General features: G+C 37.7%; 1 protein-coding gene across 9 annotated transcripts in view; it reads right to left on the reverse strand.

Annotated features, from left to right (window-relative positions):
• Positions 1 to 18,235, reverse strand: part of cyc (basic helix-loop-helix ARNT-like protein cyc) — a 542,159-nt gene that overhangs the window by 21,838 nt on the left and 502,086 nt on the right. For all 9 annotated transcript variants that reach the window (XM_069828076.1, XM_069828072.1, XM_069828074.1 and 6 more), the window contains 6 exons: positions 16,189 to 16,426; positions 13,139 to 13,231; positions 10,025 to 10,142; positions 6,509 to 6,673; positions 5,500 to 5,767; positions 3,648 to 3,786 (listed from right to left, as the gene is read on the reverse strand). In XM_069828076.1, coding sequence (XP_069684177.1) covers positions 3,648 to 3,786; positions 5,500 to 5,767; positions 6,509 to 6,673; positions 10,025 to 10,142; positions 13,139 to 13,231; positions 16,189 to 16,426 — 1,021 coding nt within the window. The remainder of the gene's footprint in view (positions 1 to 3,647; positions 3,787 to 5,499; positions 5,768 to 6,508; positions 6,674 to 10,024; positions 10,143 to 13,138; positions 13,232 to 16,188; positions 16,427 to 18,235) is intronic.

The following is an 18,235-nucleotide window of genomic DNA, read 5'->3' on the forward strand; positions in this document are numbered from 1 at the left end:
AACTAACCAGCTGACTGTGAGGCGGGAGCTAGCCGAGGCAAGCAAGGCCAGGAGACATAAACACGTGATGTTTCGTCTAGTAGCGCATAACTGGGCTAGCTTTATCACAGGTTTTCATAAACACAAGAGTAAAATGACGCCCAACGTTCGCTTATCTTCAGCTCTCGGCCAGTGTGTGCGGTACTGCGTCGTTCAAGTCCAGGCGTGTGAAAATAATTTATTTAATACCCTCGAAACTTATTGCTGTACCACTAAGCAAACAATGCCGAATCCCTCTTAATAATGCAAGGTTTTTTCTCAATATTTTTTTTTACATTTTTACAAATTGGCAAAAAGCCTAAAAGTAAGTAAAATCAGATTATCTGTCTCTCTGTGTACAATAAAAATAAGGATTACTTCTTAACATAACCTACCAAATGTCAGCTTCAAAATAAGCTCTCGTTCAATATTCTGCAGTAAATGGTTCCAGAGTTCTGAGCGCTGAAAGAGGCTTGTTTTTATAAAATACGCTAAATTTGTCGCTCGATAATACGAAAACCGTTTGACTTTCGATAGTATATTTTTGAAAATGCACTCTCCTCAGCACCTTGTATAAATAGAGAAAAAATTAGAGTATAAAATGCGACTTTTTTACTGATTGATTTCATATGGAATAGCCCGTACAAATAGGTTTTGCCACTTTAGGAAGTTTCGACGAAGTTGAGAAAGAGTAAGATGTTAATAACATATGGGAAAATATCAGAGATAGGATCAAAATTGCAGCTGACCAGAGCATAGGTTATTATGAAACTAAGAAAATGAAACCGTGGTTTGACGAAGATTGTTGCACGGCAGTAGAAAGAAGGAAACAGGCAAAACTGAAATTCTTACAGGATCCAGTTGAGGCGAATAGAAATAATTATTTAAATGAAAGACGGAAAGCAAGTTGTACACTTAGGAATAAAAAGAGAGGTTACTTGAAGGAAAAACTGAATGAGATAGAAACAAATAGTAAGAATAAAAACATTAGAGATTTATATAAGGGCATAAAGGAATTTAAGAACGGATGTCAGGCAAGGGTAAACGTGATCAAGGATGAGAATGGTGACTTGCTTGCAGACTCTCATTCAGTCCTGAACATATAGAAAAACTATTTTGGGCAACTACTAAATGTACATAGGCCAAATAGAAATGATCGGGACGAAATTGAAATACCAACTGCTGAACCATTTACACCCGAACCAACATTTTCTGAAGTCGAAATTGCGATAGAAAATCCGAAAAAGTACAAGTCTCCAGGTATCGATCAAATTCCAGCAGAATTAATACAAGAGGGTGGAAGCGCATTATCTAACGAAATTTATAAACTTGTACTTGCTATTTGGGAAAAGGAAATTGTACCAGAACAATGGAAGGAGTCCATAATTGTACCTATTTTTAAGAAGGGGGACAAGACTGTGGTAACTTTCGAGGAATATCACTTTTGTTGACGTCGTACAAAATGTTGTCCAATATTCCTTTGAGAAGATTAACTCCGTACGTGGATGAAATTATTGGGGATCATCAGTGCGGTTTTGGGCTTAAGAGATCGACTACTGATCAGATTTTTTGTATTCGACAAATATTGAGAAAAAATGGGAGTATACGGGTACAGTACATCATAAATTTCAAAAAGGCATATCACTCGGTTAAGAGAGAAGTTTTATATGATATTCTTATTGAATTTGGTATTCCCAAGAAACTAGTTCGATTAATTAAAATGTGTCTTAGTGAAACTTACAGCAGAGTACGTATAGGCCAGTTTCTATCTGATGCTTTTCCAATTCACTGCGGGCTAAAGCAAGGAGATGCACTATCACCTTTACTTTTTAACTTCGCTCTAGAATATGCCATTAGGAATGTTCAGGATGACACAGAGGGTTTGGAATTGAACGGGTTACATCAGCTGCTTGTCTATGCGGATGACGTGAATATGTTAGGAGAAAATCCAAAAAAGATTACGGAAAACCGGGAATTTTACTTGAAGCAAGTAAAGCGATAGGGTTGGAAGTAAACCCCAAAGAGACGAAGTATATGATTATGTCTCGTGACCAGAATATTGTACGAAATGGAAATATAAAAATTGGAGATTTTTCCTTCGAAGAGGTGGAAAAATTCAAATATCTTGCAGCAACAGTAACAAATATATACGATACTCGGGAGGAAATTAAACGCAGAATAAATGTGGGAAATGCCTGTTTTTTATTCGGTTGAGAAGCTTTTGTCATCTAGTCTGCTGTCAAAAAATCTGAAAGTTAGAATTTATAAAACAGTTATATTACTGGTTGTTCTGTATGGTTGTGAAACTTGGACTCTCACTTTGAGAGAGGAACATAGGTTAAGGGAGTTTGAGAATAAGGTTCTTAGGAAAATATTTGGGGCTAAGAGAGATGAAGTTACAGGAGAATGGAGAAAGTTACACAACGCAGAACTGCACGCATTGTATTCTTCACCTGACTTAATTAGGAACATTAAATCCAGACGTTTGAGATGGGCAGCGCATGTAGCACGAATGGACGAATCAAGAAATGCATATAGAGTGTTAGTTGGGAGCCCGGAGGGAAAAAGACCTTTGGGGAGGCCGAGACAAAGATGGGAGGATAGTATTAAAGTGGATTTGAGAGAGGTGGGATATGATGATAGAGACTGGATTAATCTTGCTCAGGATATGGACCGATGGCGGGCTTATGTGAGGGCGGCAATGAACCTGAAGTTTCTTAAAAGCCATTTGTAATTAAGTAAGTATCATTACTAGAGTCCTGCATTTGGTTATCTAAAGCCTCCAAGCCATCTGCTACAATGTAAGTATGTATGGAGTATAGCTTGACGACATCCAACGCTACTCAGTTCAGGTCTGTTTGTTCAGTGAACATATGAAAACAAAACAAAGTTAAACGGTTGGAAATGAATGCTACAATAGAAGGATTTGGTAGGGAGAACGTCATTAAGAAGTAAGAAAATGTATTTTATAAGGAAGAAGGACAAATTTTCACTTTAAACGTTGAAAATATTTACAATCATTGATTTAATGTGTAGAGACTCGTAAAGTACGCACTCATAAATTGTACTATTGACTGTTATATTCGCTATCTATTCATAGAAGTAATAACTAATCACTATCGATTAGTAGGGCTCAGGTAGGTCAGGTATCTTTGAACGCCAGTGCACCATATTATCGATCACTATCGATTAGTAGCGGTCAGGTAGGTCAGGTATCTTTGAACGCCAGTATACCATATTATCGATCACTATCGATTAGTAGGGGTCAGGTATCTTTAAACGCCAGTATACCATATTATCGATCACTATCGATTAGTTGCGGTCAGGTAGGTCAGGTATCTTTGAACTCCAGTGTACCATATTATCGATCACTATCGAATAGTAGGGATCAGGTAAGTCAAGTATCTATGAACGCCAGTGTACCATATTATCGATCACTATCGATTAGTAGGGGTCAGGTAGGTCAGGTATCTTTGAACGCCAGTGTACCATATTATCGATCACTATCGATTAGTAGGGGTCAGGTAGGTCAGGTATCTTTGAACGCCAATGTACCACTACTTATTGCTAAAATTTCGAATTCATTCAACGACTTACAGAAATAAGTGTTATAACTTACTGACACTAACCTGTGTTGTGACTCGATCTGAAGACTGCAAGGCTGCTTTATGCGATTCTGCCAGGTGCAGGATGTCGTCGTGGTGGTAGTATTCGTACATGCTCGTTCCCAGCAGCTCCTGCGGTAGGAAGCCCAGCACTAACGTTGCTCTGCAACAGGAGGATCAGTCAACACAAAATTCATGAGATAGAGCAGTGACGTACGCAGAATTTTTGTCAAAGAGAAGAAGAGCATTCGTGCGCTAAGCGAAGGGTCTCGGGATCGATACCCGGCTCCGGAACAATTTTGTCCTTGAAATTATTCAAGCCTGCTTCACAGGGAGCTTCTACCTGAAAGGCAGATTTGCATAATACAGGATGGACCGCTCGAATGTACCTAATTTAAATTGTATGTGACTGGTAAACGGTTGAAGATAGAACCTACAGTAACGTTTATATGAAAGGAAAACTTAACAAGTTTCGATATGCACACCACCATATCTCTACGTGAGCTCCAGCTGTCACTGTGACGATATCGAGGCGATGAACGATTTCTTGCCAAGCACGTTGGAGCATGTCTTCTGGAATGCTCTCAATAGCCTCTATGATGCGCTCCCGAAGATCGCGAAGGTCTCTGACTGGGGTGGCGTACACTTTATCTTTGACGTAGCCCCAGAGAAAGAAATCGTATTGGCGAATTCCACTCGTTTGGGTTTGTCATCCGGCTCCAGACGTTGCATTAACTGCACTTTGTATGCGTACAGTTTCAGACGTTTGTGGACAATTCGTTGCAATGTTGATTTTGGTACTTGAAGTTCCCACGAAGCTCTTCTTAATGACTTCCGCGGGCTTCGCTCATACGCGGTTTGAACATTTGCAACCATTTTGTCGGATGTTCTACGACCACCACCATGCTTCTTCAACACCGATCCTGTCGCTAAAAATGTATCGTGCCACTTCTTAATGCTTTTAGCAGTTGGAGCATCATGGTTAAACACTCGCCGATACTCCCTTTGAACTCTAACAATTGATTTAAACTCCGCATACCACAACACAGTTTGCGCTTTCATCTGCGGTGTCGCCATTTTGACAATCGATACAATCTACGAAAATAAACCGTGTCTGCGCACCATCTACCGACAGGATTCGAAACTTGTTGAGTTTTCCTTTCATATAAACGTTACTGTAGGGCTCTATCTTCAACCGTTCACCAGTCACATACAATTGAAATTAGGTACATTCGAGCGGTCCACCCTGTATATAAGTTACTGTAGGTACGTTAACAGAAAGCTACAATTTAAGACACTCAGAATTGTGTGCACTCAAAGTTGGGTTTCTGGCGTCTTGTCACCCTATGTGAGTTGTGTGGATATAAAGGAAAAAATTGTGACGGTGTCGTGTGTAGTTCCTAGGTAGCTCAGTCTGTAGAGCACTCGTACGCTAAGCGAAGAGTCCCGAGATCGATACCTGGCCCAGGAACAATTTTTCCCTTAAAATTATTCTAATATATAGTTTATTCTAGATTTATTTTCTCTTTCAACCCGAGTAAATTTATGAATATTCTTATGTTAAAAAAAAAAGAGTTTGTTATTTTCAATTCATTGTAGACTGAAAAATGTATTAACATCTTTCCATTTTCATTTAGTCTCTCTTCCCATTTATATCAACTACTGCTTCTGCTGGTTTATTTCCAATTCTTGCATTAATGTCTCCAACTATTATCAAATAATCAAAATAAATAAAAAATAATAAATACAAAATAATACATATTCACGCAATGATCCGGGGTTCTTAGCAAGAGAACTCCGAATATAACGTTTAGAGGATGGCAACAAACTACAATCAGGCCTAACTGTTTCTTGAGTAATAGATCTATCGGCATACCTCTGATCCACAAAAAGGAACTTTCCGTCCATAGCGTGTCGCGATATGAACTGAATGGTGCGCACGTTAGGTTGTCGACGATGTGGGTTTGCTGTGAAGTGAGAAGAAAGCGGCGCTGCGATCTGGGGCTGCACGCGGCCCACTGCCACCAGGCACGACAGGTTGCACGCCTCCCCATCGCCTTCTCCTTCACACTCCTCCAACCCGATCTTGGCCGGAGCCCATGACTTCAGGTACCCTGTGCACTGGATCACGCAGTACTTCCGATCTGCAACATTAAGTTAAGATTAAATTAGATCTTTACTAACCGATAGAATACATGCAGTCGTGGCATTGTCAGTACACAAGAAAAATGACATAACATACAATATAATACAAATAAACTTAATTTAAATAAAGCTTCGCAAGAAAAACTACAATTCCTTTAATCATACATTGAAACTGAAAAATATGTATCGATTATTATACAGGGACATCATTTTATTTTTATAACATTTATAATATTAACCTGGATATACCTTTGGATTACCGATTGAGAACCGGACACAACATTTGCTACCCCTTTTCACGAATGGAATTCGATGGTACTGGCGTAAAATACAAACAAATCACTTTACTAGGTATAGGCGGGAAGAAAAGTAGTTCATCCATTTACGTAAACTAGGAAATATCGTGATTTTGAGTTTGATTATAATTTTAATTAGGTTTTTGTTTAATCAAAATACAGTACTGTATTAAAAATGAGTGTTTTTACTCACGAACTGAGCTATCCATTCGGACGTATTCATTATGCAGTGTCTACAGCACATTAACGAACAATATAGAGAATGAAGTTAAATTGAAAAATAATCATAATATCGATATTTAAACATTTTTAAAAATGGTGACCCCAAGTACTACCCCCAAGATTTCACCCCACCTTATTTCCATTTTCACAATATAATATAATATTAATTTACTCAGTCTGTCTTTTCCAAAATCTCAGGGACTTTATAAACGGAAAGATTACCTGATGTCTGCTGCTTTTTACGTCGATGGCATCCTGTAGTGGTATCTGCCTCTTCCTTCACTTGTGCTGGAAGCTTGCATTTCATGCGGCAGAAAAATGAGCGTCGGGCGCCTGGACAGAGTCTGGACACGCCTTGGGGCACGTCTGTTTTCACTGGTAACATCGCTGAAAAGAATATGAATGATTTTAAACTAATTTAAAATACAATATTAAACATGGAAAATACGTAAACACATCCATATACGTACGGTATGTTGTTTGATCAGGGGGACACAGTTGCACTAGTGTTACCAACTGAGTTAATGTTTCGAAACAGTGTGTCGACACACTGAGATGTTCTGTGATTCGAAACATTCTGACTTCAATGTTTCGATACAGTAACTGTTTCATCAAGGTTTGAACAGCGAATAGGGATTATATAGAATGGACTCTGAGCGAATTTTCCTGTGTTTTGTTTCTCTGTGCGCCGGCGTTTAGTTCCACTTTCAAGCGCTAGAGGTTAGAGTAACCGAGCACACGCTAAGATAATAACTGAGTACAGAGTTGAGACACAGGATCCAAACATCGCCTACCTTATTGCATAATCCAGTAACGCTGTACTTGAAATAAATTCAAGGTAACAGTTTTTCCTTACTTCTCAGCGACAAACTAGTTGCAATAATAATTTTTTTATATTTTATATATAATAAATTATATTATAAAATAATTAATACATTATACAATTATGTATCAAATTCGTTTAATATTTGTATACAATATAATATAGGTGTATGGTTTTGCTTCTCGTAGGAGTTTTGTTTTTCCAGTTTCAGCGCTATCAAATCATTACATATTTTAATTGCTGTTGGGGTCAACGTCTGAACTCTCATTATAAAAGAACTCTAGAGTCTAAACATTACAGTTAATGACGGATTTATTATTTCATCGGTCCAATTTATTTTATTTGAGTACATAATATACCTAGATGTATTAATTGTGTGTGTTATATTTCCGCTGTGTCGACTGCTAGCTGGTGTGATGTCAGTGCCAACTTCTGGGAGAAAGCAGAATCTCACGCTCAGACTGGTTTGAAGGTCATTGAAATCAGTCCTGCTACATCAAAGGTACCGACGCGAAGTGTCCATACTGTATAATTATCTATACGCTGGTTTGACGCTGTGTATCGACTGTACTCTGCTGTGTCGTGCGTGGAGCGTATGTAAGAAAAGAGAACCAATGAAACAGTTAATGTTTCGAAACACTGCTTGAAAGCGAAAGCGCTTCGGAGCTGCGTTCTGTCCCATGTGTCTTGTCTCAAATAAACTGCTTCGGGAACGGAAGTTTGCCGACATACTTTCAAATCAAGCCGAGTAGCTATATCCGAAGAAATAATAATAATAATAATAATAATAATAATAATAATAATAATAATAATAATAATAATACAGTAATAGAGTAATAATAATAGTAATAATAATAATAGTATACAGTAATACAGTAACAATAATAACAATAATATAATACAGTAATAATAATAACAATAATACTAATACAGTAGTACAGTAATAATAATACAGTAATAATGATAATAATAATAATAATAATAATAATAATAATAATAATATAATACAGTAATAATAATACAATACAGTAATAATAATAACAATAATAATAATAATAAACAGTAATAATAATAATAAACAGTAATAATAACAAGAATAATAATACAGTAATAATAATAATAATAATAATAATAATAATATTTGTTGTATGTATTGAAATAACTTTAATAATCTGAATACTACAGAGTGTAATAAAAGTTTCTGTAACAGTATGTTAAAATTATTCTCTTGTTTAGTTTCCATTTTCTCAGGAACCATGACCAAATTTTATGGTGAAGGAGTTGGAACTACTTGATTGTGGTGTGATACAATCCTTTATTAATAATTTGGTTAAAATGTGATATTTACCATAAAATATTAAAAAAAAACTCAAATTTACACTGTACCAGAAACTTTTGTTACACTCTACTTATTGCACGAATTTTGTACGCTTTTCGTTTCATGATATATCAACAATGTTATTTAATTTTATGTTATTTTTTCGACGGTCCAGTGAAAGTCGATGTTGAATATAACAGAAACAACCAACATTTGAATGTAGAATATGCAATTTTAATATTATACATGCATGTTTGATAGTATTTATTTCTATTGTTTCTTTAATAATTTAACGTCCATTTGTCCAATGCCTATGTTTTTCTCCTGGTTGTGAAGGCTTAATTTGCAAACTTCGGTTAATATCAGTCAAAGCGTATTCCTCGCTGTTATTTATACTCGCTTTAACATCTTTGGTCATATCGCGAGTTAATCTTTGGTTGAAATCCGAAGGCCTATGTACTATTGTTGAGACTGGTTCTATTGTTGTGAACTAGATGGCGACTGTAATATGTATTACTGATTTGTTATGAATATGATTTCGGTGATGAATGAGGTCGGTGATTTTCAGGGATGTTGTGGCCCGAATTTCCTGGCATTTACCTTACGGTTGAGGAAAAACCCGACCGGGAATCGAACCCGGGCCTTCAGCGTAAGAGACCAGCATGCTGACTCCTACACCACAGAGGTGGTCTGTACTATACTGTCTACAGCACATTAGCGTACAATATAGAGAATGAAGTTAAACTGAAAAATAATCACAATATGGATATTTAAACACATTTTTCAAAATGGTGGCTTTCATTTCGATACAGGCTTCACTTATTTTATGCATATTATAGCTCTCTAGACTACTGTACCTAATTCCAATTACCAGTTTTGTCCTTCGTACTAGTAACTCATGTTGTAATAATTCTGCACCTAAGACTTACTCTATAAACAAGTACCTTACGTACTGTAAATTCAATCTTCACTTCTGCTCGATCCGAAAAGATAAAATTACTCAGACATGCTATCTACTTTCCGTCCAAGTGGTTTTGTTGCAGAGTCGTAGAAAGGGGGAAAATCACGTGACAGTTAATTACTTAATGAGGCTCTATTATTTAAATTATTTTATACAGTTGTATAATATTATGTTACGTCCAATTCCTAATAGAAATTAATGTTTTCAGAAAAGAGCTAAGACAGCCCAGCCACTAGCCTTTACAGAAGGGCGAGCAGAAGAGGGTGGGGGAAGAAACCGGGATGCGACGTAGGCAAACGAACGACAGTACCTGTGAGAAAATATGATTCAATATTGAAAGCTCTTTCGTCACTGGAAAACGCGAACATATTTCTGGAACGTACTATACTCACTAACTCAATACTGTTTACTTTGACTGCATACGCGGCCTTGCTTCTGTGTGGAGGATGGTTGGAAGTTTACTAGTAGAGGGGGTGGTGGTGAAGTACATTCAGAAACTCAGGTACAATAAAAATTGAAGTAAAAATAAAATGATGTCCCTGTACATTACTTTAACTATAGTGAATAAAGGCATTTTCTAACCGATTGTTCGAAAACTAATCGAAATAAAAAATAAAAATTGTGTAACAAACTTACTTTTCGCATCAATGAGCCTTTCTCTTGGACTGAGGTCAGAAGAAGACAATTGTTCTTTCACCTTGGCCACATCCTTAGGATGTAAGATATCGAACCAGGACTGTCCTAACAAGTCACCCTGAAACCATATTTAGCATTACTATAAATTAACTGAAAAAGAAGATATTGAGCATAAACTTTCATAACAGATATTTATACATCTATCTCCAAGTTTTGCAACATGAAAAACATGTCTGCATGAAAAATGAAAGTGATGCAAACGATATCATCTAATAGGGTTATGAAAACTGCATAATTTACTAGGCGATGTTCCACTCTACACTTTCAGAATGTAATCATCTTTAGTTATCGATATTTTTGCTAGCAATATTTATTTCTGGTGATTAAATTGAGTTCATAATAAATGAAGGGGTTTTTTGAAAACAGGACCATAATCTTTCTTATGTCCAAGACCGAGGATTTTGGCGGACATAAACTTAACAGTATTGTTAAAAATGGTTTATATTAATAAAGTAGTAGTGATATGCGATAAAGCAATTTGTAAGGTACACGTACCAAATAACGCCACCTTAACACTTAAGTCACTGTTGCTCTAGAAATAAGTTAGGTACAAACACAAAAATTATGACAAAGAAACTTTAATTTTATCTTTAGAAAATAGCACAATGAAAATGGTGATATTATATACTGGAGAAGAATTACAACTCAAATAGGAAAACTTTGTGTACTGGCGTTATTAGGAACAACTTATCCAATTAACGCCACCTATTTTCTAGTAACCTATACACTTATAATTATTAATGAATTATTTTTCCTAAGCAACACAAATTGAACTAAGCAATTAATTTGAGTTTCTGTTAATCACAGGTGTAAAATCACTCAATACTAAATGAAATATTCTTGATCTGAAGCTGAAACACCAGACGAATTAAGAAAATTTCCGGTAACTCCTTACTTTCAAAAAAGAAATGAGACACAGTAGAAAGTTATAAACACAAAAACATTAACCTTAGTTAGATATGAATGTTTTCAACAAAAGTAAAACAAAACATTAGGAGTTTGATAAGCTATTTAACCAATTTCATTACTCTGCACATTCTGGACATTCGTAAGTTGAAATGTTAGTGTTTTTCCTGTTGTTTCCACACTAATCATATAAATACCTCACACAATATGAATGTAACAGCAATGAAAATACTATTAAATACTGAGGACTATCGTTAAATAAATGAATACCGTACTAACATAACCTAAAATTTTATGTGTAGACCTTTAACGCCACGCGACGTTAAAGCGCTACTGAATACTTGATAACATTACACGCCTGTTGCTCTAACATTTTCAAATGTTATTGGTAGCAAATACTTTCTCTGCATAAAAGAATGTTTAAAAATCACGAAAATATATAGTTTAGTATAGTTATTATTTGCTCAACACACAAAATAAAATATTGCTTCTTACCTTGATATAAGAACAGTGTTTCACTATCAACACACAACAGCAAAATGGTGGACTATCATGTCACTCGTAAATATCACCGGAGAGCTAGTAATTCATTTCGTCACTACATGGCAAGCGAATGCAGGCTACAGTAGTGCACTACCAAAATCTGGCGTCGTTAACAAGAATTAATAGGGTGCCATTAAACATATAGATGGCGTTATTTGTCTCAGGGACCTTATTATTTTAATGTATTTTGTTGTTATGCAGGTTGAAATACTGAGAAAGTTTTCAAGAATCGCAATAAAGTACTCTCGTTAGCCTAGTTAGAGTTTTCATGAATTGTATACTTAGTAAAGCAATTCTGTGGCTATTAAACAATTATCGATATTTTAGGTGATTGGTAATGGCTTTACAAACGAAAGTAGAAGTGTGTTTCCTACACGTAGTGAAGGAAGAGCTGTGTAAGTTCAGAATCGTGTGTTTGCAGTGCTAGTTTCTCATCTTTATTGCTTCATAGCGTCACATTTACAAAACGGCGACTCGCATGTATAAGTTTTTTTCTGTGTTGCAATCTGCGAAGTGCAGTCCTGTAGTTTCTGTATAGCAAAGTTTCCGACGGCAATTTAGAATTGATCCTCCGTTCGATAACAACATTCGTCGATGGTATAGACAGTTTGAAACGACTCGACGCATCTGTAAAGGGAAAAGTTCAGGATGTCCACATGTGCCCAACGAAAGAATATAGAATGTCAGAGCAGCTTTCGTACGGTCCTCCGACTCCACACCATGTGATTTCTTTCTGGGGGGTTTGTGAAGGACCATGTGTACTTGCCGAGATGCCAGAGTTTAGATGAAGGATTACCGTTGCTGTTGAGTCTGACGAGTTGCCTGGATGAGGTTTTTTCGGGGTTTTTTCCTCACTCCTATGGATGAATATCAGGTAACTTTATCAGGCGACTGGAACTCCACTCATCTTCACCACTTCCTTTTTTCCCCTATAATCCTTTCATTCATCATCCCGTTACTTCTTCTGGTTTTCAGATCGCTCTACAGGCGGCCTTCCGAAGCTGCTGGCTCTCTTGACCGGCCTCCGTGGATTGTATTCAAGTGATGATGGATAGCTTCTGCAACGGAACCCGGGGGAGGACTTCCGCCTCGAACCGTTAAGGGAGCCTTGGTGGGGAGTTGCCGAAGCAGGAGTGGTACATGGACTCTGTTGGTCGTTAAGGGGAACAAGTGGTTAGGTCGGTGCGCGTAGAGGATCGGTGGGCACGCAACTCATCCCATATCGGGGGATGTACAATAGACCTCAGGTCGTAGTGCGTGGGATGTTCCCTCCCTTCCTCCTAACAAGGAAAAAAAATCACTCCAGACAAGCTGACCAGCGTTTGGGAGGAATTTGACTATCGGCTGGATGTCTGTAGAGTTGTTCTTTATTGCCACGTAAGGTCTGTTTTGATACATCGCAGGCAAGAGGAATTAAACAATTGAAACCTCGATAATAATTTAGGGAGAAGCTGTACAATCCAAATATGTAATAGCTATTTCAGTAACAGGATGTTTTCCATAAAAAGCCAATAAGAAAGAATTCTACTTTTACAACAAACCAGGCTCCATCAATGTTTGACAATATGATTGTGTGTGTGGAAATGTATTTAGCTACCCACATACCTGCGAATAGTTGAGGATCTGCGACACAGATTCAGACACGTAGAGAATTCGCCCTCGATCACAGCCCACGACGAACAAAAACCCCTCAGCTGCCTGTAGCAAACGAGAAAAACAACTTAGAACCTAATATTGAAATATGCACAACTAATTGAAGAGTGTGATTCCAAAACGCGGTAAGTCCATTTTTATGAAGGGACAGGGCTAGTTTTTATACAGGGTGTTTCCGAGGTGGTGTTACAAACTTTCAGGGATGATGGGGAAGGGCACATGAATCAATTTGAGATAAGGAACCCTGGTCCGGAAATGATCGAGTCGAAAGTTATGAGCAAAAATAGTTGTGTGGAAATGAAATAATTTTATTCCTCTGTACACCTTATTTATGTGTATTTATCTGTAAATCTTACACATACTGTATTCATCTGACGTTGTTTACGTTGTCTACTTACAGTATTCCATTCAGTGCGCTGTCTGAGGGATGGGGACAGGAAACTACACTAAAGCAATGCAGATGGCGTAATGTGTAACGGACATGGTCGGTCCTGATACGCACGTCTGTAGACAGCAGTGTATGTGTACAAGTTGCAGTCGATCAGTCCTAGTGAAATGGAGGAGTACACGAGAGCGGAATAAGCAGACCTGATTTTCGAATACGAATGAGCCAATGGGAACAGTAGACAAGCTCACAGATTGTATCTGAGAAAGTACCCACGTAGGTGACATCCGGCCCAAATCATTTTTCCACGACTGTTCCAAAGGTTAAGGGAAGGAGGGCACGTGGTGCCAAATTACAATTCCATTTCCAGACAACTATTTTTGCTTATAACTTCCGATTCAGTCATTTCCGGACCAGGGTTCCTTATCTCAAATTGATACATGTGCCCTTCGCCATTATCCCTGAAAGTTTGTAACACCACCTCGGAAACAACCTGTATATTGGTCTACGGACTGTGAGAGTTTTCAAGTGACATGCACAATAATACAAAATTTTAGACAAGGATTGGCGTTGTTCTGAAAGAAAACAAATTTAAAATATCAAGATAGAGGTCTCAAACATAGTCATATATTTGTATAAATCATAAAGATGCCCAAATGGACTGAGCGAGTTTTAGGATAACACTTTTCAATTGTACACAGTGTTCAAGTAAAAGATTTAAATTGGATAATAATAGTAATAATAATAATAATAATGATAATAATAATAAAATTTAAGGTACCGATAATGTAAATTGTAAACAATTTTAATGTTGACAAGATTCTGCGTACGCCATTGACTGTCATAATAATTTCTCTGTATATTTCATATGATAAATTAAAACGAAATAATTAAAAGGAGAGTAAAAGGCGAATTGGCAGAAATAAAAATGATGAACTAACATGAAATTTAATCCTACAAGAGCACAAATACAGTTTTTGAAGTGTGTGTGTGTGTGTGTGTGTGTGTGTTTCCAATGCCTACCCATTTCAGTTGCGTGATTGGGGTTCCGCATACTGCGAATAGATGGCAGAACTGTGACCCATTTTCAAGTTGCACATCACTTCGGCGGGCCACGTTGTGCATGATGTGTATCTGTGTAAAGAGTTATTTAGTGTATTAGGGTGAGTGTATGTTAAGTGTTCGTGTGAATGTAGTGTAGGGAATGAGTGATGATGATGATGATGATGATGAAGGTGAGGAAGGTAGAAGGGGAAACCCGATGCTGGCACGTAGCCTACTCCTGTCGAATAGCACCAAGGGGGCCGCCAGACTTAACGTCCCCGTCCGACGGACGAATCACTATCAACAGTGACATATGCCTTCTCTTCATATGCACTGCGGAAAGATTTGGGATTTAACCGAGGCATATTAGAAACGCATTTAGCCTTTATTGATTATATCAAAGCTTTTGATATGATCAAAAGACCTAAATTAATGGAAATTTTGCAAAAAAGAAATATAATAGATATCCTGCTTCAAAACATTTGCAATATTTACACTAACAATAAAATAAATATAAAATTTAATAATTTTACTTGTAACTATAGATCCATAAATCAAGGAGTACGACAAGGTTGCCCATTGTCATCAAGTCTTTTCAATATATACATGGATGAAATAATACGCCTTTGGTGTGAGGAGTACAAATTAGGAATTCAAATTTCAAGTTCCATAAGACTAAACACAGTTCTTTTCGCGGACGACCAAGTATTAGTTGCAAACTCCGAAGTCAATTTACAGATGGGTATATTTAAACTAAATAAAATCACAGAAGAACATGGCACGAAGATTTCACCAGAAAAGTCCAAAATAATGGCATTTGAAGGTACAAACCCAATCCGAAGCAAAATTGTTGTTGAAAATGTGATTTTAGAACAGATAAATTACTTTTCATACTTAGGATGTAATATATATTATCATACGAAGGAGAGAACGATGTAAGCAGAAAAATTACAAATTTTTACAAATATTAGGACTGCTAAACCATACCCTAAAACCAAGTTTAGTACAGAAACATTCCAGAATAAAACCCTTGCACTACCAACTCTCCTCTATGGAAGCGAAATTTGGGTTCTGAAACAAAGAGATATCAGCAGATTAAGAGCAGCTGAGATGAAATATCTGCGACGAACTGCAGGATACACACTTCTGGACCACAAGAGGAACGAGGATATACTGCAGGAACTCAACATGCAACCATTAGAAGAAAAAATTACAGAATACAGAAATAGATGGCTTGAACACATTTCTCGTATGGAAGCTGGCCATCCTCAAGGACGACGACGACCTGGACGCCCACAGAAACGTCTATTGGATCCTGTATAGCTGGAACCGAAACAGGCCAACAATGGCCTAATTTCGTGCCTGGAATATGATGATGATATTTGGTGCGGTGATTAGAAGTTGTGCACCGCCATCTCTCCTAGCCCCGAGGTAGAAATTTTACAAGAAAATTTCTGACCCCGCCGGGAAGCAAACCCGGACCGGCTAGTCTGGAGGTAGGCACGCTACCACAGAGCTAACTCGGCGGATTAGTTTTTGAAGTGAAACTGCATGTTTCGTCTCATTTAAATACCTGCAGTATGAGGGTCTTGAGCTCCTGGTCGGAGAGGAAGGCTGGCTTGTAGTGACCCTCGGTGTAGGAGTGGACAGCGCCCCGAATGGTCTTGAGGTGCTGCACAGCCATTCTGAGCACTGTGAGCTTGTCCAGTTTGCGTGACATGGCGTGGCACATGGGCACCATCGCGGACAGCTCTGTGATGTACGTGTTCATCTTGTCGCGACGCCGTTTCTCTATTTCGCTGTGGTTCTGTCTGCAAAAAAGAAAATAATTTCAGATCCAGTAGTGTCAATATTGGCATAAAAAGGCCGAAAGTGAATCGTACAATGGAAACTGTCGGACATAAACAATGAGAGTCTTTTAAAACTACCGGTTTCGCAAGTCGGCTGCTTACCGGCCAGACCCCCTCGCAATTGCCGGTGACTCCTCCTGTGAACTCACGGCCCCACAACACTTCTCCAGTGTAGTTGCGAGTTTGTCGAATTGTGGGCAGGTCAGTCGTAAGTCAAGCTTCATTCGGGAAAGTGCAATAGTATGTTGCGTTGTTGTGCAGTAATTAGATATTCACTGCGTCATCGTGTATACATTTTGAAGGCATACTAAAGTGTAAGAAGTCGTGCTGTAGAACAAGGCAAAAATGTAGATGTAAATTTCCTGATAGCTCAATGTATAATAAAGTAAAGTAAGCAAAGTGATGTAAGTAAAGTAAGTTAAGTGAAGTAAAGTTAAGTAAGTAAAGTAAATTAAATAAAGCAGAGTAAGTAAAATACATTAAATTACGTAAAGTAGAGAAAGTGAAGTAAGTAAAGCAAAGTAAAGTGAAGTAGCTAGGTAAAGTAAGTTAAGTAAATTAGAGTAAGTAAATTAATGTAAGTTAAGTAAAGTGAAGTAAGTAAAGTAAAATTTACTAAAGATTTTATTATTTTTGGTCCTACAGAATATAGTTATCGTAACAATTAATATTTGAGAAGAAATCTTTAGTAAATTATTCTAGCAACAGTGCATATATCTGTACAGATTACTGTGCACTTTACTGTGGAATCCCGGCCATTAGTCACTCAGCTGAGTGCGCTCCTTGTATAATGGCAGTTGACTTGAATAAAATGTCAACATACATGCCCAACTTGGAGTCAGGCAACTAAGGGAAAAAACACTGGAGGAGGGGAGTTCGATCCGGTGCTGTGGATTGGACTTCGGCGTAGCTCAATGGTGAGAGCGTTTGGTACGTAGAACCAAGGACCCAGGTTCGATCCCCGGCGCCGGAGCGAATTTTTCTCCTCAAATATTAATAATTAAAGTAAAGTTAAAGTATAGTAAGTTAAGTAAGTAAAATAAAGTAATGTAAAGTAAGTAAAGTAGAGTAATTATCAAACTCGATATGAACTAAAAGAAAACATTTGAATATAAATTAGGTACATTAGTGCAGAGGAACGGATGCGTGTAAATGATAGTTCCTTAAGAAGATGAAGATTGTGCATCACACAAAATGAGCAACACTTTCAGTGCATTCTGTGAGAAAGGTGAGTGCAGAATTAATTATTTTCCTTAACTTTACGGAGGGGAATGTAGTGGAATGCCGGTGAAGTGCTGTGGAGTCGACAGTTCGTGGAAGGATAATAAGATACATAAAATTTGATTGGTTTTAAATTGAATTCAGAAATGATTGTGGGCAAAATTCTATACCAGCCGTCCACACCTGTTGAGTAAGGGTCAGCGCGTCTGGCCGCGAAACCAGGTGGCCCGGGTTCGATTCCCGGTCGGGGCAAGTTACCTGGTTGAGGTTTTTTCCGGGGTTTTCCCTCAACCCAATATGAGCAAATGCTGGGTAACTTTCGGTGCTGGACCCCGGACTCATTTCACCGGCATTATCACCTTCATTTCATTCAGACGCTAAATAACCAAAGATGTTGATAAAGCGTCGTAAAATAACCTACTATACCAGCCTTTTGTCAGTCGTAAGTCAGGTGTTCGTACTAGTTCTGTGTCATGTAATGTTTTGCAATGTCACGTAAGTTTATCAAAAAACGAGTTTAATAAATTGTGGTGGAAGCATTGCAAAGAT

The sequence above is a fragment of the Periplaneta americana genome, chromosome 6 (assembly GCF_040183065.1).
Source record: "Periplaneta americana isolate PAMFEO1 chromosome 6, P.americana_PAMFEO1_priV1, whole genome shotgun sequence".
Classification (NCBI taxonomy): domain Eukaryota; kingdom Metazoa; phylum Arthropoda; class Insecta; order Blattodea; family Blattidae; genus Periplaneta; species Periplaneta americana.